We start from the raw sequence: 25,076 nt of genomic DNA, 5'->3' as shown, positions 1-25,076 counted from the left end.
AATGCTGGGAACCTCCTTTCTGTAAAAAAATGCTGTCAATGTAAGATGATGCTCACTTCAATTTGTTCAGCAAACAGCCTCTAGCAAAAGCAGCCTCAGTGCCTCATTGTCTCTCGGGGTTCTCACAATACCCTACATTTATGGTTAAGAATTCCTCATTACTTTATCAGTTTTCAATGTACTAAGAATTTTAAAAAATACATTTAATCTAGCATTTTTAGTTGCTTTCAGTCTCTGAATAATCTAGTCCATCAACTACTGGAAATAGAATCTTTAAGACTAATATAATTTAAAGACATGATCAGGGTTATTTTCTCTAGTCAAGTTACGCTATTCATTAACAAACAAAATTACTTTCTTATGGTTTAGAGCAGCCGTGGGCAAACTACGGCCCGCGGGCCGGATCCAGCCCTTTCGGCTGTTCTATCCGGCCCGTGGAGCCGAAAGAGCGGAGGGTTCTCTTGCTCTCCCCTCCGCTCCTTCACCAGCAGCAGTGTTAACATGGCAATGTCAGGAAACACGGCCACAGCCTTCTATCCGCCCATTCAGTAGAAGGAACAACCTCTCAATCTTCCAGAGGCTCCTTGTAATGCCCGCGGACGTGTCTCCCGACATCACCCTGGGAATGCCTAGACACGTTATCGTGGTGATGTCGGGAGACACGCCCCTGGAAAGCACAGTATCAAAGCCTTTCTGAGGTAAGATTAAGAGCTCTACTCAAACACAATTTTTTCCTGTTCCCACATTCTGTACATCACAATGACTTGTTAATAAAACAACAAAGACTTTCAGCTGTAAAAATGCGTGCAACAGGGCATTTGTGTTAACATGCACCACTGCACATTAGCATCAACGCAAACATGATGGAAACCTGTGTACCCTGCATTAACCCTAGCTGCGCTGCATTGCAGTACTGCACCACACTGCAACAGCAGCACGGCTAGTGGGAACGAACCCTAATTCAGTGGGTTGAACAAAAAGATTGTATAGAAATGTGAACTAAAGATTTTATTACAAAATCGCTTAATTTCAGGGTTTCAGAAGTAATTGGACAAATGAAAAACTGAAAATCAAATGTTCATATCTAATACTTGGATGAAACCCTTTCCTGGTAATGACAGCCTGAAGTCTTGTCCTTATGGACATCACCAGATGCTGGGTTTTCTCCTTTGTAATGCTCTGCCAGGCTGTCACAGTAGGGGTATATATATAAATATTCTGCCATTTCCAGCTTTTAATAAGAAAAACTGTTGCAATGGGCATTTAAAAGTGGCACTTGGTTGTTTTTATAGAGTCCAGTGGATGCAATCTGACATTGATAATGGGCTCTTTCACACTATGTGCACTGCGGCTGTTTTTTGCCAGTAACGGAAGTGCTAGTGGTAACTACTGGTTACCCATGTTTTGCACTGCCCTAGCACCTCCCATACAAGTGTGTCTGGAAGACACAGCAATGTGCAGCTATGTGTGTTACCATAAACAAAGGGCCTGTGTGAAAGATACACAGGTTTCCTATGGAGGAAAGGGGTTGTTCTCTATGGTCAGGGTGTGCCTCTGTCCCATGTCTGAACTTTTTCAGATGATTTTGTTATATATATATTTTTTAGAAGACCAAAAATGTTATAGTAGAGCAAATTTAATCACTTGTTTTTATACTTTACTGTCTTATTTTAGTAAAGAATTTAATGAGAGAACAGTACTGTTGGTTTTAGCCCAATATTAAACATGAGTGGACCAAAGAAAAGGAAAGTGGACAGTGAATGCCGAGTGTTTAAGAGGGAGTGGACAACAAAATATTTTTTCACCGAAGTCTGATCAATGCCGGTATGTCTAATATGCCAGGAAACACTTGCAGTCTTCAAAGAGTACAATCTCAGCCGTCACTTTGCCACAAAGCATGGCAACTATGCTAGCAAGCAGTCACCTCAAGAACAGGAGGCTACTGCAAAGAGGTTGATGGCTAAATTACAGGCTCAGCAAAATGTCTTTCACAGACAAACTGCAATTCAAGAGACAACTACCAAAGCAAGTTTTATGCTATCATTCAAATTAGCAAAAGCTAGCAAACCTCTCTGTGAAGGCGAGTTTTTGAAAGAATGTATGATAGACAGAAGGTCTCTTGTGTCCAGAGAGCAAAGGAAAGTTTGAAAAACTCAGCTTATTGCGCAGGACAGTGACTCATAGAGTGGAACTGATTGATGAAGACTTGGCCAGCAAGTTAAATAGTAAGGCAGAGTTCTTTAAGTTTTATTCACTAGCATTGGATGAAAGTAATGACGTAAAGGACACTGCTCAGCTCTTAATTTTTATCCGAGGGATTAGTGACAATTTTGAAATTACGGAGGAGTTTTTAGCCATGGAGCCACTGAAAGGAAAAACAAGGGGAGAGGACTTGTATGACCGGGTGTCTACTGTCATCGAGAAAATGAAGCTACCATGGAGTAAACTTGCTAATGTCACAACAGATGGATCTCCAAATTTAACTGGAAAAAATGTTGGACTGCTAAAAAGAATTCAGGATAAAGTGAAAGAGGAGAACCCTAACCAAGATGTTATTTTTCTTCACTGTAATATTCACCAGGAATCATTGTGCAAATCTATATTACAACTTAATCATGTTGTTAATACAGTCGTAAAGCTTGTTAATTTCATTTGAGCAAAGGGACTTCAGCACTGTCAGTTTATTAAGTTTCTGGAGGAAACTGATGCGGATCACCATGACTTACTTTACCACTCTTGTGTCCGCTGGTTGAGTTTGGGCAAAGTTTTCCAACGAGTGTGGGAGCTCAAAGAAGAGATTGGTGCATTTTTGAAATTAAAGGGGAAGTCTGATGAATTTACTGAGCTGAGTGACAAGAATTGACTGTGTGACTTTGTATTTGCTGTAGATATATTTTCACATTTGAATGAGCTAAATGTGAAGCTACAGGGAAAAGATCAGTATGTACATGACATGTACACTAATGTGAAAGCCTTTAAATCGAAGCTGATTTTCTTTTCCAGACAAATTTCAGACAAAGTCTTCACTCATTTTGCCACACTAGCCACACAGAAGGAGACCATCCAAAACGTGAAGAAATACAGCAAATCACTGGATGACCTGCATGCAGAATTCTGTTGTCGGTTTTCTGATGTTGAAAAAATTGACCAGTCACTTCAACTGGTGGCCTGTCCTTTGTCACAAAACCCTGAAACAGCACCAGAAGAGGTACAACTGGAACTCATCGATCTTCAGTTTGACTTTGTCCTAAAGGAGAAATTCAGCTCTCTTGAACTAAGAGACTTTTATGCTTCACTTAATGAAGCCACTTTTCCAAACATCCGGAGGATGGCACAGAAGATACTGGTGCTGTTTGGGTCTACCTATGTTTGTGAGCAGACATTTAGCGTCATGAACATCAACAAAGCCCCTCACAGATCCAGCTTAACTGATGAACACCTCAGATCTATCCTGAGAATAGCCACAACAAAACTAACTCCCAGACTTCGATGCATTGGCTAAAAAAGGAGACCAACAACACTGTTCCCACTGAAGTTGATGCTTTAAAGACCAAAAACCTTTCAACCCAGTCTACATTGCCATCTACATCTACGTCCCGGGCATAATTTGGAAGTTGCACTAAAGAAAATGTTTAATTTACTGTTTACACATTTTGTTCTTTTCTATTTGTTTTAGTTTTAAATTATTTTATTATATTTAAGTTTAATTTGAAAGGCTTTTGTACCTTTCCTTTGTTAGGCAATTTTATTTTGCCTTTGCCATCTTCAATATAAGGTATGTTATTGTGCTATGATTCCTCCATTTTTTGAAGTTTCAAATTATAATAATTAGTGTTTACATTCTTGTTAAAATGTTTGAAATGAATAAAACTATTGAAATAAAAAAAAAAAGACCGTACCCTTTTATGTAATGATGTTTACTTTGAATTTATATTAGTTCACACAAACACTCCATCCATGCTTTTGTTCCGGCCCTCCGGTCCAGTTTAAGAACCCATTGTGGCCCTCGAGTCAAAAAGTTTGCCCACCCCTGGTTTAGAGCTTTCTTATGAAACTTTAAAGGGCATCTTCTTGAATATGATTTATAAGAAATTGTTATCTTCATTAATTCAAGTTCAAAACTTTTTATGAATGTTTTCATGGATGTTTCTTATGTACTGTTAAACAGATACTGCAATGGTTAAATTGTGTTCTTACCTTAATACTATTTAGTCCTGAAGGTCCCAGAAGTACACCACAAATAATATAACCAAACATTGTAGGCAATCCTATTGTTGTGCATAGCCAGCCACAGGGTAAAGATAACATTCCTATGGTAACAATGTCCTAATGCAAGAATAAACAAGAAATACAAAAACTTAAGATAATAGTTGTCAAGAAAGGCTGGTTAATGGAGAAAGCAGGCTGGGATAGTATCATGATTTCACTGAATGAGAATAAAGGACAGATGATGAAACTAAGGGAGGGAATTTTTACTACTACAGTGTACTATAGAGAAGTTGAAAACATGCAGAATGTATTCTAGGAGTAGATGAGGTTAGCTCCTAATGGTCTAGCAATTATAGCAAAATTTGTCTGTTTTGCTTAAATCCTGTAATAGTATTCTAAGAATTCTGAGCATTAGCACTCTATTTAGTCTTCTAGTCTGGGAAATCTTCAGAGCTGGTGTCCTAGTTTAACTACTTACCTTCTCCATTGGTTTTCCCACCACATAAAGTCAATATAACCATCATAGTTGTAATTGATTTAGGCAAGAATCATCAGTGGGTGCTAAATACAACTACTGGTGAAAGTTTGACAAGGAGCAGAATAGTCATATAGTCTCAAAATATTTCCCCAGAAATTATGTATTACCTACAAAGGTAAGAACAAGAGTAACTTATAGTGGAGACCGCACCCATTCAGAGGCACTAATGTGTTCATTTTGCAGACTCAGCCCTCCCCAGTTGCTATTTCAGCCATAACCAAGGAAGGCAATATAATCTGCTGAGTTTTACCTAATGATTCAAGTCTATTAAAACCGGGGTCTGCTCCTCACAGTAGCCCCATCTTCCTCTCAGCCTGTCTGTGTTGACACCATCTCTAAGTAGGTTATTTGCCTGGGTTTCTTTTCCTGTGCCAGGGAGCTCTGCTAGAGACCTGACAGTTTATCTAGACTCTGCCAGCCTTCCCTGAGCAGGCTGAACCATGTCACTCATATCTACTCCCCACTTCTGTCCAAATCCAAACAGTGATCCTGAACCATAACACCATCAACTTCAAGCCTGTACATAATTCTGTATTCTAGAATGGTTTTCTTAGAGTTCAGAGGTCTGCACCTAACTCAGTCTGGAATGCCAGTCACCGGTGGAGGAGACAGTTCTCACACTGCAACCCCTCCTCCCGGTCTAAAGAAAGCCATATGCAATACCTTAGCCAAAACTCTGCTTCATAAGAAGGTTCTATTTTAGTGAATATCATTTTTAGATAGCTGAAGATTTAATCCCATTATATAACTCAAAAAGTCTTCCAAACCCTCCAAAGCAAAATTAATTTTCATTTTAAACATTAAAATGCTTTACTAATATTCTTTTGGGGGAAAAAAAAATTAAAAGTTTTAAATCACAGAAAACATAAGGAATTCTAGTAGACTCTCTCTACTAGGAAGAAGGCTGCATACCCTAATATAATGCTCAGAATATAGAGCTCGATCTTATTTGCCATGTATACCAGGAGCTGGGAGGGGAGTTGTGGAAATTAAGCCCAGCATATGATTTTGAGAAGAGAGCAAGCAGACAGACAGGCTACCTTTATGAAGTGGTGATCTGCACGTGGGATTGTTGAATCTCTGGGCTTGGTCAAAATATACTGGTTGTTCTGGGAGTCAATCAGCATGCTAAGACCTAAGTCATCTTCCACTTCCCGCTTAGTAAGATTTTGCTTGGAGTTGGCCTCTTCTTCTTCCACCCTCAGAACTGCCTCAAAATTGACCCCTTTGACCTGTAAGAATAACCAGTATTATGAAATGAAAACCAATAAAATGTTTTCAAGTTCAATATCTAGAGAATAAATTCTACGCAGAAGAATAATAGTTATGTTTTTAGAATTTTGTCAAATGTGAAGAAAGATCAATAAATGTTCATTAGCATTCATTTGAAAATTTTTCTTTACCTAATTCTGCGGGTGACATTGTGATGTGTAAAAATACAGGGGTAGGCAAAAGTAGGTTTACAGTTGTGAGTCCATGAAACAGTTTATTCTTGTATTATCATAATCATAACCTGCATGACTTTTGCCATATGAACTGTAGACCCACTTTTGCCTGCCCCATAGGTCTTTATCCCCTTTCCTGGCTTATAGCTCCCCAAACCCATGTAATTGTCTAAGTGATAATGAGCGATGGGAACATCTCTTGTTATATTCGGTCCTTTGTCCTTGGTTCCTGAGATAGCTCCCGAGTGAGATGAAAGAAGTATCTTATTATTAAGCACAAGCCCTAGCAACCTTACCTGAGTTTATATTTGTGAGGTGCTATTTGAAAAGCCCTTAGATAACCACAGGACTGAGCTGGTCATCAGAGGAACTAAGCATATGATGAGAGGGTTGACCTTTCAGCCCTCCCCAGACCTCCAAGAGGGGAGAGGGGCTGGAGACTGAATTAATCACAAACCTACATAATGAAGCTTCCTTGAATATCCTTCAAGACCGGGTTCAGAGGGCATGGGAGTGCTATACTCTTTCCTCACACCTTGCCCCATGCACCTCTTCCATCTGCCTCTTCCTGAACTGTATCCTTTAACTGGCAATCTAGTAAGTAAACTGCTTTCCTGAGTTCTGTGAACTGCTCTAGCAAATTATGGAACTCGTGGAGGAGGGTTGTGGGATCTTCCAAGGTGACAACCTGGGACTTGGGATTGGTGTTTGACATTGAGGGGACAGTCTTGGACTGAGCCCTTATCTGTGGGGCCTGTGCTAAGCGCAGGTAGAGTCAGAACTTGAGAGCTGTTTGGTGGTGGTTGAGGGGGGGGTGTGTGTAGGGGAATCCTGATGCCCTAGGACAGTGGTCGGCAAACTGCGGCTCGGCAAACTGCGGCTCGCGAGCCACACGCGGCTCTTTGGCCACATGAGTGTGGCTCTTCCACAAAATACCGGCTTTTCCACAAACCAACTTCTGCGCATGGGCCACGAAGTTTCAATCGCACTGTACGTGCACACCCGCATGTGGTATTTTGTGGAAGAGCTACACTCAAGGGGCCAAAGAGCTGCATGTGGCTTGCGAGCCGCGCTTTGCCGACCACGGCCCTAGGAGATCAGAGTGTTCAGGGAGCAGTGATTAAAGGGAACGAGTGTTTTACTTTCAAGGGCATATTCTTTCAAAAATTCATAGCCCTTAAAATACTTATGAGTTCTCCTCCATCCCGTAATTAGAGTTTTAAAAACACCCCATTCCTTTCACTCAATTTTCATTCTCCCACCTTTTTTCTCTGAGCTTGTTCTAATTTGTTGGGTTTTTGTGTGGTTTTTGGTTTGTTTTCCTTTTTATTACCTAACCCATTTCTGAGTCTATTTTCAACACTAATCTCATTTATTCCCCCAAAGAATCCTGAACATGTAACAGTGAGCAGTCTAAAATCTTGCTCCTGATATGCAGATCATTTCCTATAGTTTATTGCTCCTCTGGCCAGTCAGCATTGAAACCCAACTGTCCAGAGCAAGCCTTCTTGAAACCAGTCCCAATCCTCCTGAGGGCACAACTGGGAAACAAAGATGAGCCACTGAGGGGGGACTGACAAAACATAAGCAAATAAAGGATAACTGATATACTTCTGCAGCACCAAGCCAAATTATTTTTATGTTTTAGTTTTGTTTTCGATCTACACTAAACATATACATGCAAACCATTTCAATAACACATCCTTTCAGTAAGCAGCTCGGTCTTAGCAAGTGAAGAGGAAGTGGTTCTGGAATGCTACTTACTGATTTATTGTCATCAAAAGCGTGTTCTTCTATTTCCTCCTCTAAACGGTCAGCTGCCTTTCTTACATCTTCAAGAATTTCATCAAGCATGGATAAACTTTTGTTTTGATGTTGCATATTTTTAAGGGCTTCAACTTGATGTTTTTCTGCTGCCAGAAGTTCCACATATTCTGTCTCTTCCTATTCATTTGTAAGAAATAAAGAATGGAGTTTATTAAAAAATAAACCAGAATATCACTTCGATTCAGGTACCTGGTCCAACCACACCAACACACTCTATCCAATATTCCTGCTCATAAGTGTATTATTCTAGCTCCCGTCAATTAGGGAAAGTCAAGGACCGCCATCCTATATTCAGTCCGTCACTGAAGGGCACACTGTTATGTGGCGTATGACTGTATTTCTACCCAAAATGCCATACTTTGGTAAAGAAAGTTTAATAAATCTGCATCTTCTCTACTTTTTAAGCTATGTAATAATACCATAGTCTTTCTATGAAGATGAAATTATATTTTATATATTTTAAGTGCCTGGCACCTAATACATGGCTTAAGTGATGGCTATAAGAGATTACGTAATAAATATCACATCTGGCACAGTAATAGTTTCTTCTCGTTTTAAAAGTATACTTCATCAAAATCCTTGAAGAAAGTCAACTTTCACACAGAAACGAATTCTTGTTAGAAACTCAAAATGTTGACTGCAGTTACAAATATATTTATTTCCACATCAGTTTATGGCAGTGGTCGGCAAACTGTGGCTTGTGAGCCACATGCGGCTCTTTGGTCCCCTGAGTGTGGCTCTTCCACAAAATACCACGTGCGGGCGCACACATACAGTATGATTGAAACTTCGTGGCCCAACACAGAAGTCGGTATTTTGTGGAAGAGCCACACTCAAGGGGCCAAAGAGCCGCATGTGGCTCGCGAGCCGCGGTTTGCCAACCACTGGTTATGGGATAACTTCAGTGAGTATTTCAATGACCCAAGTATTTCACAATACAGAAAAGCATGAGGGGATGACTCCTTGTAGAAGTGGTAAAATGTTAACTACGCTAAGATATTATGCAAAAGATTCTCCTACACAAGAGATTGTCCCTGGGCATGATCATTATGAACAGGGGCCCCCGGCAGACCACCCCCGCTGAGCATCAGCCCCTCTGCATCTCCCCTTCCCTCTACTGCCCAGCTCAGAGTGCGAATGGCTCTTTCGGTAAATGAGTGAGATGGCTAACCTTTATGGCAGCCTCTCTCAAGGCCTCCAGGCGCTGCCGGCTGCTCTCTTTCATGTTCACCACGTCTTTGTAATCTCCCTGCAGGGCTCTCTGGAGGCCATAGATAGCCTGAAAGACGGAATTTTCACTTTCATTCAGCTCTTTTTGAAAAATTTCAAACGTGTGCACCTGGAACAGCTTCTCCTCATCCGACAGGCCGGCGTCTTTTTCCACTGCTCTGATGGCGCTTTTCAGCTTGTTGAGAACCACGGTCTTCTGGCGGAGAAGCCCGGAGAGCTTCCTGCAGCTGTCTAGGACCCACTGCTTCCTCTGCGTGATGGCTGCCCCTTTGCCGCGGTGTAACTTGATGGCGTGTTTCGCTATCCCTTCATGTTCCGCAGCATTTGCTATCAAATGAAGCAATGGGAGCAACATCCAGAAGTAATTTTTTTCCAATACCTTCATGATCCAGTTTTAGAGGACAGGGCAAGGCAGGCCACAGATTTCTGCTAAGCTGAGCTTGCATTTTAGATACACATTTTCAGCTGAAAAAAATAAAAACGTTTATTACCACATATATTTGAATGATGATTCATCACTACTGAAATCAGAGTTAAAGTAATTACATCCAAAAAACTATCACTGTTCTGAAAAAAGTTATTTTTTTTTCTATATTAATATTAACATCTGCACTCTTTATTGCACTGAGGTTAAGTTCAAATACTGAATGTTAAAGTATGTGCCTGGTAAGAACCGAGACTAACGGTTATGTCTGAATTTAAAGGAAATATTTTTAAAGAAAAAAAACTCAGCCTCATATATCTACTAAGTCTACCAAGTGCAAAAGACAAAACCACTTCTATGTAAGAGGCTCATGTATCAAAGACCAGACACTTTACAAATCAGTGAACCACTGGGGGAAGCATGCTCCAGATCATTCCAGACATGATATGTTTTGAGGCACTATTAGCTTGCTTTGCCATATCATTTGCTTTCCAAAATCAGTTGGAATTTTAATAGATTTCCAAAGTCAGTCTATTAAGTGCTAATGAGATATAAAGGATAGAGAATAAAATCTCCAAATATTATCACATCTGGGTCTCTAGGGCTTTATAAAACATTTAAACATTTCCAATCATCCAAATTCAGGCTCCATCCCTTTAGGAAGGCCTCCATCAATGTGTACGATTTTACCTGGCAACTGAAGCACAGAGAGGACCCTGGACACACAAGTTGAAGGTTTCAGTACAGGCAGCAGAGGGAGCTGCAGCTGTGGTGCCCAGATTAGAGGGCAGGAAAGCTTTATCAAGGAGCAGGAGGCAGCTGTGGCAGCAACGTCACTAAGAAAAAATGACCTCAGAGGTAGCAGAATAGACTAAAGAAGGACGAAGTAACAAATGCAAGAGAGGCCAGTAAGATACACCCTAAAAAATATCCACTTAACCTGGCAGCTAGGAGCTCACTGGGTACAAGAACATAGGCCAAAAAAGAAAACAAAACACAATTTTACATAGGAAATAAAACATTCACATACACCATCTAATCATTCTTAATAGTAGCATCCAGTGCATTATCATGTCAAGAATTCTTACTCAACTGTGAAATAAACCAATATTTCCCCTACCTGAGGCTCTGTTTACTAAAATATTTAGTGATACTTTAATTTCACTGATAATCCTAATTCTAATCAGTTTAATGTGGTTTCCCAGGCAAAGCAGATTAAATGCAGCAAATATAAAAGTGTGGTATTTCTACAGCTAGAATTCTGACCAAACCCAGAAATGACAGCCAACGGAGAGTGCAGACAAAACAGAGCTTAGGAAAAAGAAACACAAGAACTCAGCAAAGACTAGCAGCCCAGGTGACCTGGTGAGGGCCGAACTGTTCTGTGCACTTCAGCAGATCCTAAAAATACCACTACTTGAGGCTAGGAGAGCCACCAAGGTTCAGAATGACAATGAAAAGTCACCAAAAAAATAAATAAATAAATAAAGACTATATTCTGGTTAAAAAAGTCAGGAGACTATTCAATTTCAATACATTTTTAGATACGTCAGCTCCTAATGTTACAAGAACTCACTTACCTAAAACAGTTCACTGCTTAATAAGACAGGATAAATGAGAACTTGCTGTTTGTTACAGTTCTAATACAATTTTAAGTAAATGTTCCCACCTTAAAAGTAAATAAATGATTAACCAATCACAGTAATCCCTAGCAATATAGTTGATCTGTTAGTTTAATGACTCATTTAATTGCTAAGCTTCTATTGTACAAAGGGAGAGCAAGAATTGAATCGTTACTTCAGAAGTAGACACTTTTAGTATATTTCAGAACCAAAACAGATATATTTCAGAACCAATTTCAGATGCTTCATTAATGCCCCCCATTTCCCCACCAAAGTGATTTTTATGGATTTCAAACTTCAGAAAAATAACCTGCTGCATAGTTTGTGTGTGAATAACACCCCTTCTTTAATTCTTGGTTCCTTCCTTAAACAAGTCCCTGAAATTAAATAGCTATTCCTCTAAACCAGTGATGGCGAACCTTTTGAGCTCGGCGTGTCAGCATTTTGAAAAACCCTAACTTAACTCTGGTGCCGTGTCACCTATAGAAATTTTTTGATATTTGCAACCATAGTAAAACAGTCTTATATTTTTGATGTTTATTTTATATATTTAAATGCCATTTAACAAAGAAAAATCAACCAAAAAAATGAGTTCGCGTGTTACCTCTGACACGCGTGTCATAGGTTCGCCATCACTGCTCTAAACCATAATACCCAAGGGAGTTATTAATTTTTATGAGAAATGTTTGAGAATTTATTTGTAGTCAAACTAATATTTCCACTGAAACAAGCTTAAATCATCAACATGAAACTGAAGTCTTTTATAGACCCTTAAAATATGAATCACTCCTTTTTCATAAACTCATTTTTCCTTCAAACTTGGCTACCAAACCCTATGGACTACTAAACTGTAACATGTTTTTTCCGGAGTGAATAGTAAACATTTTTATCGTCAGGGTTATTTTGTTATTGTTATATTTCATTACTAAAAAGACACTTTTGGGATTTGTTGCATTTTTTATAACAAATTCTTCAAGTTTCTGTATCTTGAACTACTGATACATACAACCTGGAACAGATCTCAAGCCTGTCAGGCGCACTGCACGATTCCATTTACACAGCGCTCTTGAATGACAACCTGTAGAGCTGGAGAACAGATTGTGGTTGTCAGGGACGGGTGAGGGGGTGGTAGTGACTATAATAAGGTAGCAGGAAGGACCTGCGGGACAGAAATGTTCTGTGTCTTGACAGTGGTGTGGCCACACAAATCTACGCATGTGATACAACTGTACAGATCCTGACACACACACACATGCATGTCATACTGGTGCAATCTGACTAAGGGGGTGGATTATACCAATGCAATTTCCTGCTTATGCTAGTTTTGTAAGGAGCTACCATTGGGGAAAACTGGGCAAAGGGTCTACAGGATTTCTCTGCATTATGTCTTACAACTGCATGAGAATCTACAATCACTTCAAAATAGAGTTTTAAAATTTCTACATAAATGTTTACTTTTCCCCACTAAATCTTTATTACGTGTAATGACCACCATTTACATTGCAGAGCAAGAAACCAAGCCCATGACATTTTTTCATATCTTTAAAAAACTAGAAAATGCCCTAAAACAGAGCCAGAGTCATCATTTTCAGGATGACTCAGCTCCAGTAAAACCCTAGGTTACTTTTCACTTAGAGCAATAGCAAATTCAATACTTTGAGCACAACCCCTCCCCCAAAGTTTCTATTTGAAAAGTTTCTATTCCAACATTAATTAAAATATATCTCCCCACCCTGCCTGAGTATCTCAGTTTGGTTGAGCATCCTCCCATGCACTGAAGACTTGCTGGTTCAATTCCTGGTCAGGCACATGCTTGGATTATGGGTTTGATCCCTGGTCAGGAAGAGTACAGAACGCAACTGATTAATGTTTCTCTCTCTCGCTTCCTTTATCTAAGCATGTCCCCAGGTTAGGATTAAAATAAATAAATAAATACACACACACATTTCCCCAACTTATCAAATTTCTAATGAGTTTTGCTTGTTTTTGTAAAAGCAGAACAGGAATCTCAAAACTTTGAAATGGATAAGGTTATTTGATTAAGAAGAATAATATTTGTAATAAATGTCTTGAATGATTTAGAATAAAAGGGCAAGTGGGATTACCATTAAGCTTACTCAAAAGAACTTCTGATACTTTAAATTCACTGTCATTTTACATTAAAATCACATTACTCTTATTCTATAGAAAATTTTTAGCAATTCAGAAGTGTCACATATCGTTTATTGGATAAATAGCTGAAAAGCAAAGGATAAATAATGTAGCCTCAGATTAGGCTTTTTCAGAACAAAGTCACTGCAGTTAAAGATTTCTCCCATACACCTCTAACAGTGAGCCCCCTCATGACTACAGAGTATGTGAGGAAACTTTCTTCTCAGACATCTGCTGCTTGGACCCCCGGAGCCCAGAGCCCTAGGGTTATGGAGTCCCTTTAGGCACAGGGGAGGCCAACAGAGGGGAACAGAACCAGCTAGTCTTTTTTCCATTTTTTATAATGGGCTAAAATTTGAAAACCTCGCAGCTCTGCTGCCCAGCCCTCCTTTGCTTCTCTTCCTCTGGACCTCCCAGACCAGTGGTCACCAACCTTTCATACCTCATGGACCACCAGTTGGCGACCGCTGTTCCAGAACACTCAGATTTCCCAGATCAACTGCTGAAAAAGAGTCTAGTTTATTCACTGCACTAGTGCAGCAGCACTGTCTGCCTGGCACAGGCCACCTGCTCCCCACAGTTCACAGGACAGCTCAAGCGGGGATGCAAGCCCCACCCACCCAGCTAAACCTGGCCCCTGGTGTGGGGGGAACTGACCTGGTGCTTGGGCTATGTGCAGGAAATTCTGGAGCAAGCAGTGTGGGTGTGGCAGAAACAGAGGGTCTAGTACCAGTTATTTAGCTTCCTCTTAAAAACTAAAATATGAAGAATATTTATATTTAACTAGAGGCCTGGTGCACGAAATTCATGCGGGGGTGGGAGGGAAGTCTTTCAGCCAGGCCTATGCCCTCTCACAGTCCAGGAGCCCCTTGATTGATCGCCCCCTGCAGAGGGAGGCCCCGCCCACCTGCCATAGCCCAGCGGTCAGTGGCCTGGGCCTCCCTCTACAGGGCTATAATGGGGCAATGGCTCGCCCCGACCAATCACATCTCACCCGCCTTGGCTGGCCTGGCGCCAGTGGGTGTCATAGTGTGGTTGTCTGGAAGGTTGCTTGGCTGTCCAGTCTAATTAGGGTATTACGCTTTTATTATTATAGATTATTATAGATGCTTTAAAATCAGAATTTCTTCATGATACCACTAACACTTCCAGGTTCAGCAAAAAAAAGTAACTGGACAGGTAACAAAGGAGGAGCTCGTGGAAAGATCTAGTGAGGAAACTCCCCAACACAATCTACTGCAATCTAATTTATGGAGGATTTAACTTAAAAAGCTTATTTTAAAATGTAACAAATCGAAGGCTGTAAAATAAAAAATAAAGCACTTACTATCCTGAAAATAGAATCTATAGTTACTCACATTCAAATAATAAAAGAATTGGAAAATTAGTTAAGAAAGGGAGAAAGAAAATTCTTACAGACATTAAAAACCTTCAAGGTATTTAATTATTAATTAAATTCTACAAAAACGAAATATTCCATTGAGTGCTCCAATCATTGAGACACTACTTTAAAAAAAATAATATTGCAAGAGAAATCTGGAACCTGTAAGATGCTATGACCCAAAGAATAACCAGAAAAAAAATGGATAAATATGAAATGCTGGGCTACCTTAGAGCGTGTGTCCCAAAGGGGTACTGAGAATGGCCATCACATTGACTCAGGTGATATCAGGTGAGACCCAAAAAGAACTGAGCCCCAGGGCCTAGAAGGAGGCTGGAGGCCAGCGACCTGCCTTTGCTCTTCCTTCAAGCCAGGAAGCAGGACTTGGGGAGTAGGAAGGGAGCTGCAGGAGTCCTGGGGATGGGAAGGGAGCTGAGGAGTCCTGGGGATGGGAAGGGAGCTGAGGAGTCCTGGGGATGGGAAGGGAGCTGAGGAGTCCTGGGGATGGGAAGGGAGCTGAGGAGTCCTTGGATGGGAAGGGAGCTGAGGAGTCCTGGGGATGGGAAGGGAGTTGAGGAGTCCTTGGATGGGAAGGGAGCTGAGGAGTCCTGGGGATGGGAAGGGAGCTGAGGAGTCCTGGGGATGGGAAGGGAGCTGAGGAGTCCTGGGGATGGGAAGGGAGCTGAGGAGTCCTGGGGACGGGAAGGGAGCTGAGGAGTCCTGGGGACGGGAAGGGAGCTGAGGAGTCCTGGGGACGGGAAGGGAGCTGAGGAGTCCTGGGGATGGGAAGGGAGCTGAGGAGTCCTTGGATGGGAAGGGAGCTGAGGAGTCCTGGGGATGGGAAGGGAGTTGAGGAGTCCTTGGATGGGAAGGGAGCTGAGGAGTCCTGGGGATGGGAAGGGAGCTGAGGAGTCCTGGGGATGGGAAGGGAGCTGAGGAGTCCTGGGGATGGGAAGGGAGCTGAGGAGTCCTGGGGACGGGAAGGGAGCTGAGGAGTCCTGGGGATGGGAAGGGAGCTGAGGAGTCCTGGGAACGGGAAGGGAGCTGAGGAGTCCTAAGGAGGCGTCGGGCACCCACACTGGCACCTCCTGCTTCCTAGCGCGTGAAGACGAGCTGGCCGCTAGGTTCCAGCCATTGCTAGGTCCCCCGGCGGGCCCCTCGTCTTTCCTGGGTGACGGCCCAGAACAGCCAGTGGGCAGAAGGCACAGCGGTTCTCAAGCTGTGGGTCGCGACCCCTTTGGCGTCGAACGACTCTTTCACAGGGGTCGCCTAAGACCATCCTGCATATCTGATATTTACATTACGATTCATCACAGTAGCAACGTTACAGTTATGAAGTAGCAACGAAAATAATTTTATGGTTGGGTCACAACATGAGGAACTGTATTTAAAGGGCCAGAAGGGTGAGAACCACTACTAGGTCGTCCGTGTGACCGTGTTGTTAGCCCGGCCACAGCAACGGGAACTCACACCTAAGTTAGGGTGCAGCGGCTGAGGTCTGTAAACCCGCCAGCTGTGACCTGCCCACTCGGGCGGCTTCCCCAGCTTTGCCCGTCCAGACTGCAGTTCGCGCCACGGCCCCACCACAGCCCCGGAACGCAATCCCGGGTGCATGGCCGGGGCCCTGTCTCCACGGGGGAAGGCGGCGAGGAAGGCTGACAATCCTCCTTTCACCCCGCAGGCCACACGCGCAGGAGGCGAGATGAGAGCCGGGCGCTGGGAGCAGAAAGGCCCTCGTCCGTGGGACCCCCGGAGAGGAGAGAAGGGGAGACCCCGCCCCGAGGGAAGCCCCACGAAGGGAAGACTGCCGGGAGGAGAGGCCTAGGGTGGGAGCCCCGAGGGCCCGAACTTCGGGCAGGACCGAGGCTCCGAGCCCCGAGCCCGAACCCCGTGCAGCACTCACCGGGATGCTCCGGACGCGCACGTCCTGGGTCCGGCTCTCCGGGGCCGGGTGGCGAAGGGTGGACAGGGACGCGGCTTCCCCGCATCCCTTCGCAGGCGGCGGGGCCGCCTCTGGTGCAGGGACAGGGACCGGGTCCGGTCACGGGGACGCCCCGAGCCGCCGAGCCCCTCTCCCGATGCCGTCCCCGCAGACACGGTCAGGAGGGAGTAGCTGCCCCTTTAAGGGGGTGGGCACCTGTGGCGACTCCAGTGCGGCGCGGTGCTCGCTGGGATTTGTAGGAGGGAGCGGGACCCAGGTACCTTGGGCCCCTGGGCGGCGCAATGCACGTCGGGATTTGTAGGAGGGAGCGGGCCTGAGGACGGTCGGCCCCGGGTGGCCCGTGCACCTTGGAGTCGGAATTTGGGGCGGAGCGTGCGGGTCCCGCCGGCCCCCCGCGCGCCGAGCGCGTCGCGTGGAGGAGGGGCGAGGCCTGGGCCGGTCGGCTCCCGGGTGGATGGTGCACGCCGGGAGTTGGAGTTCGGTCGGCGGGACCTGTCACCGCCTCCCCTGTGCCCCTCCCAGGGCGGGTGTCCAGGGAGCCGAGGAAGAGGAAGGAGCGGCTGGAGCGGAGCGGGAGGCGGCGGCCGCGGCTCCTGCGCAGACGGCGGGGCCGGCGAGCAGCGGGGAGCGCCGGGGAGAATGGTAAGTGGCCCGCGGCGTCGCTTTCTGCCCGGCCCCTTCTGCGCACCCGGGGCCGGGGGTGGGGGGCGCGGGGGTCGGAGGGCCGGGGAGCGCCGGGCTCGAAGGTCACGGGAGCGGCGGGTCCCGGTCCGCCCTCCTGCGCCGGGGGCGCCGCTGGAGTAGGAGGGGCACGCAGGTGGGACCGCAGGACCTGGGGCGAGCCCTGCGCGGTGACCTCAGTGCAGTGATGTGGTTGGACGGGATGGAGGCACCGGGCCAGCGTGGGGGCTCGGACCGGTGCTCCCCGAAGCACGAGCCGCCGGGTGACCGAGGAGCGGGGACGTTCGTACCTACGCAGCATCCTCTCGGGGTGAAATGGGCACGACAGTGCCTCTGAGCGGTGCCGGGAATTCAGCTGTGGCCGGAACGTGGAGGTCGGGGTCCACCATGGCAGGGCTACACCCACAGGGCCTCTTCTCGGACGCCGAGTGTAGAGTTTATCAGGAGATAACGGGAGCCCTGGGAGGTTTTTTTAAGAAGTGGGGTCGTGTGTGATTTGATCATGTTCGCATTTTATAAAAAAGCCTTTGGCGGAGAGGATAGGTTGGACCGGTGGTGGTCAGGGCTGCAGGGAGACAAGTTAGGAAGTTGTAATGATTTAGAGCAGAAGCGGTGAGGACTTGAGCCAGAGATTGTCTGTAGGAATAAGGGGGAGGAGGAGAGGGAGGGGGGAAGACTTTTAGGGAACTCTTCAGAAAGGGAGAATAAAGGAAAGAAAGGACTCAGCAGTTTCTGGCTTGGGCATCTGAGCAGATGGTGAGATTATTCAGCAAAAACAGAGAAGATAGAAGGGAGAAGAGATTTGTGCGGGAAGACTGTACGATAGTGACGAGGGGGAAATAGGAGGGTCCTGTGGTTAGTTGGAAATAGAGATCGGGAGCTCAGAAAAGACGTCTCGGGAAATGTCTGATTACTTTGAAATGTAGTGGAAACCGTGGCCATCGATGGGTTTCATCACGCAGTCAATAAACCCAGTGATTTCTCTTGGCGAGGGAGGTCGTGCGAAGATGTTGGGGGTTTGATGGTGAGCGAGCCAGACGTGGGTTTGGTGTTCTGACCAGTGTCTGGCTAGCAGGGGAGATAAGCTCCAAGCATGCAACTATTTTATTACAGTTGGGATAAGTGCTAGGGAGTGGCACAGGTTCCAGGAACCCTTGGGGTGGGTGGGTGAGTGGTGTCCCATGCCAAGGCAAGGAAGGCTTAGCCAGAGTGTGAGCGGGAGCTCTCGGAAATGAGGGGGATGCCAGGCACAGCCAGAGGTGAGCAGTACTCCCGGTGGAAAGAACAGAATAGGTGGTAGGAGGTCGGCCTGGCGACAGCACAAGGAGCCAAGGGAAAGTGACACAGCAGGAGGCTTGTAAGGGGCCTGGAACCAGATTGTGCAGTCTTCTAGGGCAGAAAGAAAACGTTAGTCTTCGTCCTAATGGTACCGGGAGGCCAATGGGAAGGTCCCCAGCAGGAGAGAACTAGTCCTGGAGGAATGTGTAGGGGAAAGAGTGGAGGCCTGAGACAGAACTTCAGGTTGGGAAGATGGGCCAAGGAGCTGAAGACGGTCATGTCAGAGAAACGGGGAGACGAAAGAGAGTGGTCATAGAAACCAAGAGGGGGGTGGTCAGCAGTGCGGCCAGGAGGCACCTGCTGACGTAGGCAGGATATGGCCCCCTCAGCAGGCAGAGACCACTCTCTCTCCAGCGCTTAAGGGGAAGGAAGGCTTAACTTGCAGAAGAGCACGGTGCAACCACTGCCGAGGCTGGAGATCCAGGAGTGTGAAAGGAAACACTGAGTTTACCACCACCCCCAGCCTGAAACAAAGTCCAAGCGACCAAGTTTATGTAATTAATTTGAACATTTGATTGCCCTGGCAGCCCTAGTAAGTTGACCCTAAGAGAAAATTCGTTGTATTAGGTGGAAGGGCATTCATTGTAAGAATAACTTGTGTGTGTGTGTTTTTTTCATTTTATGTGTGGTCAAGTCTTGATGCCCAGATTATGTAAATGATTATTTCACAGGGTCATAGTTAAAATATTTGAGACTTTTTCTATAGGTTAGGGATTTTATTTGCTGTTTCTACTGGATTATCCAGGTTTTTATTTCAAGAATTGTGTACATTTAATATTCTAAAACAATGAAACATAGAAAATGTCCCTCTCCCCCCCTTAAAAGCTACATTAATTTAATTCTCTTGACAGGGTAAGCTCTGGTCCTGCCAATTTATGGATTTAGTGCTGTTTAAATAGACCAGAGCTTTCTTCTTTCCCCTATAATGAATTCGTTTATGAGGCTTTTTCTTCTAGACAGCTTTATGCCAGTTCCTTTTTTTACAAATTGCAACTTGCAGTTTGCAAATTTAGCATACAATCTTTAGACTTAGCTTAATGATTTTTGTTTTTAATTGCTATTATTTTGTGGAGAAACTTGTAATGGGTAATATCAAATTGTTGCAACTTTAATGACAGTTCCCTTGCTTTTCATTCTAGCCAGAGACTTATGGGCTATACTTAGGCCCATGGCTACTGTTGCTCATTAACAACTAGCCCCTTTATACCACTTAGAGGTTCAAGGTTCTGTCTTATGACATAGCAGTCACTTGGAATAGATGGAAGAGGGATCTATTTATTTCTCTTAACTGCAGGTCTACCCATTTTTTAACTTATAGTAACAGTTCAGACCACTTTGTGGGGCCTGGGTCCATATACTCCTGCACCTCTTCCAGGGTTTTCAGAAAGCATTCTCCTTTACACGTTGATAGAATTTTTTGTCACATATTAGGAAAGGCTTCAAGAGCAGATTATCTAGAAAAGTGCCTTGAGATCAGGCATCACCATATCTTCCAGCTGTCTGTCAACACTTGGTATGGGTCTACCAATTATATAAACTGGTTAAATAATTAAGTTACCTGACAGTATGCTACTCTGTTGATTAATCTAGAAGGTTCCAAGGGTACGATGGGGAATTTTCTTTAGAGGTGGGATCTATATAACATAAAATTAACTATTAAACAGTAAGGAGTTTTAGTTGCATTTAGTACTGTTTAGTACAATCACAACGTTGTACTACTACCACCAGCTCTGTATATTTCCAAACATTTTCATCACCCCCAAGAAAATCCCACATTCATTAACACTCACTCCCCGTTCCCCTCACTCCAGCCCCTAGCAGTCACCAGTCTGCTTCATTCAATCTCTGTGGACTTGTCTCTTCTGGATATTTCATAAAAATGGAATTATTCATTATGTGACCTTTTGTGACTGACTTCTTTCACTCAGCATATTTGCGAGGTTCATCCACATCGTAACATCAGTACTTTATTTCTTTTTATGACTGTGCTTCATTGTGTGTATATACTGAATTTTGCAACCATGACAAAATTTTTAAATCCAGCATTGATGGCAATTTCCATAATAAATATATCATGGTTATTTTTAATGGTGTGCCATTTTGAGATTGAACATCTGTTTCTATCTTAAGCTTTCTGAGGTAACACTTGGCTTTGCCCACCCTCCCTTGGGGAGACGATCATAAAAAGATGCTAGCTTTATTTTTATCAGCTCACTATCAGAACTTATGGGATCTGCCCTAATTTAGATGAATTTGATCTTACCAAAGAATATACCTGGAACTCTTTTTTCTAGTTCTTTCCAAGGGCTCAATTTCAGGAAATAATGTATAGAATACATATTCCATGTATTAAACCTAAAATATAGATCAAGATTGTAAACTACAGACCATAGGCTAGCTGCCTGTTTTTGTAAATATAATTTTTTTAAATCCTCACGTGAGGATTTATATTGATTTGAGAGATAAAGGAAGGGAGAAAGAGAGAAAGGAAACATCGATTGGTTGCCTCTTTTATACACTCTGACCAGGAATCCAACTCGCAACCTTTTGGTGTAGGGGGTGATACTCCAACCAACCGAGCAATCCGGCCTTGGCTGCAAATAAAGTTTTATTGGTGCACAGCATGTGCACTCATTTGCATGTTGTAAAGGGCTGCTTTCACTGCAATGGAAAAGTTGAGTAGCTGCAATAGAGACCAATCAGCTCCTGATCTTGCTCATCAGTTGTTTGTTTTTTTAAAGTGCATTTATCTGCATTTTAAAAAATTCATTTCAGAGAGAGAAAAGGAGAAGGAGAGATAGAAACATCAATGATGAGAGAGAATTGAGAGTCATTGATCAGCTGCTTCCTGCACACCCCCTAGTGGGGATTGAGTCTGAAACCCAGGAATCAAACCCTGACCAGGAATCAAACCATGACCTCCTGGTTCATGGGTTGACACTCTATCACTGAGTCACACTAGCCAGGCATCAGTTTTTTTTTGTTGTTTTTTTTTAATTAAATCTTTATTGTTCATATTATTACATCAGGCATCAGTTTTTAAACGGAGTTCCACCTTCCCCTATCCTCTGAGGAACCAATAGATTGGCTTAAGTGTTCTGTGACAACCCTGAGATTATATGCAAAACTACATGCACATGTGTGTACCACATGTACCACATATGTTTTCCTGGAGAAAGTTCTGTGACTTTCATCAGATTCCAAATGGGACCAAACACCCAAAATGATCAACATTGTTCTTAGTAGCCAAATCGTTAATTTTCTGTGTTACTCTAGATCAGTTCTCAAACGTTTTAGTCCCACGGCCCCTATACGCTTTGAAAAATTATTGGGACCCCAAAGAGCTTTTGTTTATGTGCGTAGTAGCCATGGGTATGTTCCATATTAGAAATGGAGGCATGGATGGAACTGGAGAGCATTATGCTAAGTGAAATAAGCCAGTCAATGAAGGAAAAATACCACATGATCTCACTCATTCATGGATAATAGAGACCATTATAAACTTTTGAACAATAATAGATACAGAGGCAGAGCTGCCTCAAACAGATTGTCAAACTGCAGCGGGAAGGCCGGGGAGGGTGGGGGTGCAGGAGGTAGGGGGGTAAGAGATCAACCAAAGGACTTGTATGCATGCATATAAGCATAACCGATGGACATAAGACACCGGGGGATAGGGGAGGCTAGGGGACTGTCTAGGGCGGGGGGGGGGGGGGGGGAAATGGACACATATGTAATACCCTTTGTAATACTTTAAGCAATAAAAAAAAAAAAAAGAATATGAAGTAGAATCCCTGGCCAGTCTGGCTCAGTGGATAGAGCATCGGCCTGTGGACTGAAAGGTCCTGGGTTCCATTCCAGTCAGGGGCACATGCCCACGTTGTAGGCTCTATCAATGGTTTTCTCTCATCATTCATGCTTCTATCTCTCTCTCCTCCTTCCCCTTCCTCTCTGAAATAAATAAAGAACATGAACTAAAAAAAAAAAAAAAAAAAAAAAGAAAGAAATGGAAATGGAAAGTTTAAAAATGTTTATATACTTAGTAATAATAAGCCCATATGTGTTTGCATTGCATTACCTTTTTGCAAGTTATCTTTAATGTCCAGCTTAATAAAAGATAGGTTCTCAAGTGTTCTGCATTCACCCTGTTGTGATAGCACAAGCTGTGCAGCCTCTGGAAGCCTCTAGAGTACGCCAATGAGAGTGAGAAGGGCGGAGAGTGGCTTGGAATCATTGTGGAGATAGTTGTGTCATCATGGATCCCTGGGGTCCTCAGACCATACCCGGAGAGCAGTGTACTGGACTGCACTGTCTGTGCTCCTGCTGAATTATATATGCTGTGCTCTTTTGGCTTCAGCATGCGCGGAGGGGTGCCTTAAGAACAGCTCTGGAAGCTTGCCCTGCTGTTTGTTGTTGGCATCTTGGTGAGGAGTTGGTCTGGTACGGAGGGGACATTGCGCACTGCCCTTTCATGAGCAGCCACAGGGGACGCTTCCTTTGGGTTTCAGTGCCAGGAGGAGCTGTGTCTCTTCTGGGCCACTGGTAGGTTTTTTAATCTTATAAAAACAGATTTTCCAACTAGTCCTATTTTCTTCTCTGCTTTGGCAACTGGGAAGCTTGGAGCTTAATTTTCAGCTCTTGTATGTGGTGTGCATGTCTGTATCGTGTCCTTGGCTTTCTTATTTTCCTTTTCCCCTCCTCTCAGTTTCTTCATCTATAGCTTGTTTTCCATTTACATATGTTTGTAAGTTACATTTTATTTTGTGTTTCTTTAAGCTGTCTCATCTTTTTAAAAACAAGATTGAGTTTAAATTCTCAAGTAAAAATGTCCCCCTTATGTGTAAAGTATTAGCATCTTAGATTGAGTCCATTTTGATTTACAGAAATTAGTGAATCACTTTTATTCCTAGTATCATTTTAATCAAGTTATCTTAGATAAATGGAAACTTTACCATCCTATATCTGGAAGTATTAAGATGTTATTTTGTTTCATTATATACTATATATAGTACAGTTACTTGGCAGTTTTGCTATTTACTGCCTCACAGCCTCTGCCCTATTTTTCTATTTTATTTCTGTCTCATGTACACAGACATTCTTGCTATTAGTATCATATTCAATTAGTCGTAACGAGCTTTTTGTGCCTGCTTTTGGAACTCTTGTAAATTTTTTTCACACTATGCTTAATTGTGTATGTATGTTTTGATCAGTGTGGTTCTGCCGATTTTAAAATGGGAAAAACTTAAAAAAAAAAAAAAAAGATGTTTTCGAACTGGGAATTCCTCCTCCCGTTCATTAGAGCCTGAAATTAATTGTAGCCAAAGAGAACAGTTGGGTGGCAGTGATATGGTCAGGCCTTGGGTCGCGTACCCAGCCTCATTTCATCAGGGGCCTCGTGTATTATAAAGAGGGATTTACTGAGACTTAGGGAAAAATAAGGTGCTCATGCAAATTGAAGTGGGTAGAGATCAGAATGTAAATTTTGTATAAAATATTGATTCTCATCATGTTTTGAAGATTAGACTTTGCATATCTGTTGCTATATAGATGCTGTCGTTTCAATTTTCAGAAGACTGTGCAGTCTTTTTAACTGATGAAGAACAAGCCTTTGTCTTCCTGTAATTCTGAAGTGAAGTTGAGTCACCCAACAAGAAAAAAAAAAACAAAAACTAAGTCCAGTTAAAATATAGGCATTAGGAATAGAATGCTGAAACAAACCTCTGGATTGGCTTCATTGGCTTTCCTGCTTCTTTTGCATCCCAAAGCATAAGCTTAAATCATCTCAGAAGGACAAGGTCCGCCAGTTTATGGCATTTACTCAGGCTGGCGAAAGAACTGCCATCTACTGCTTAACACAGAATGAGTGGAAACTAGACGTGGCCACCGACAACTTCTTCCAAAACCCGGACTCGTTCCACAAGGAATCCATGAAAAACACAGTGGACAAGAAGAGGCTGGAGCAGCTGTATAACAGGTACAAAGGTAAGGGGTGACGGTGACAACGGGCAGACAGGAAAGAACTTGCTTCCATCCGAGGGAGCAGACTGGTGTTGTTGTTGAATTTCTGATGCTGTGTTCAAAAGACCTTCATGCTGTTCCTACTCTTCCTGACACCCAGCTGCAAAATCCAGTTTAAATGGAATTGTGACTATTAATAGATGTAGATTATGGGTGGGATGAGAAGAGAGCAGTCTAAAGACTGATTGGCAGTCAGCTCTCCCTACTGGGATCACTAGCGGCTGGGGATCCGTCAATAGTATAGTATCGTGGCCAGGTGAATATAGTGTTTTT

General features: G+C 43.5%; 2 protein-coding genes across 13 annotated transcripts in view; one reads left to right on the top strand and one right to left on the bottom strand.

Moving 5' to 3' along the window:
• The window catches only part of TMCO3 (transmembrane and coiled-coil domains 3), a 49,190-nt gene extending 32,259 nt beyond the window's left edge, over positions 1-16,931 (bottom strand). For 3 of the 6 annotated variants that reach the window (XM_059685182.1, XM_059685187.1, XM_059685185.1), the window contains exons 1-5: positions 16,731-16,931; positions 9,191-9,714; positions 7,957-8,136; positions 5,788-5,979; positions 4,198-4,326 (exon numbers count right to left, since the gene is read on the bottom strand). In XM_059685182.1, coding sequence (XP_059541165.1) covers positions 4,198-4,326; positions 5,788-5,979; positions 7,957-8,136; positions 9,191-9,634 — 945 coding nt within the window. In that variant the 5' untranslated portion in view covers positions 9,635-9,714; positions 16,731-16,931. Of the gene's footprint in view, positions 1-4,197; positions 4,327-5,787; positions 5,980-7,956; positions 8,137-9,190; positions 9,715-11,253; positions 11,349-14,103; positions 14,202-16,730 lie in introns of those variants that run through there. The other 3 variants (XM_059685183.1, XM_059685186.1, XM_059685184.1) reach the window with 3 other exon arrangements.
• A 172-nt stretch (positions 16,932-17,103) lies between these two features.
• The window catches only part of DCUN1D2 (defective in cullin neddylation 1 domain containing 2), a 31,963-nt gene continuing 23,990 nt past the window's right edge, over positions 17,104-25,076 (top strand). Inside the window, exons 1-3 of one of the 7 annotated variants that reach the window (XM_059685195.1) lie at positions 17,104-17,411; positions 23,143-23,327; positions 24,551-24,767. In XM_059685195.1, coding sequence (XP_059541178.1) covers positions 24,593-24,767 — 175 coding nt within the window. In that variant the 5' untranslated portion in view covers positions 17,104-17,411; positions 23,143-23,327; positions 24,551-24,592. Of the gene's footprint in view, positions 17,412-20,278; positions 20,302-23,142; positions 23,328-24,332; positions 24,768-25,076 lie in introns of those variants that run through there. The other 6 variants (XM_059685191.1, XM_059685193.1, XM_059685188.1 and 3 more) reach the window with 6 other exon arrangements.

This window comes from Myotis daubentonii, chromosome 2 (genome assembly GCF_963259705.1).
Source record: "Myotis daubentonii chromosome 2, mMyoDau2.1, whole genome shotgun sequence".
In the NCBI taxonomy this organism is placed as follows: Eukaryota; Metazoa; Chordata; class Mammalia; order Chiroptera; family Vespertilionidae; genus Myotis; species Myotis daubentonii.
Note: the sequence above shows the minus strand (reverse complement) of the source record. Positions and strands in the feature narration are given on the sequence as shown.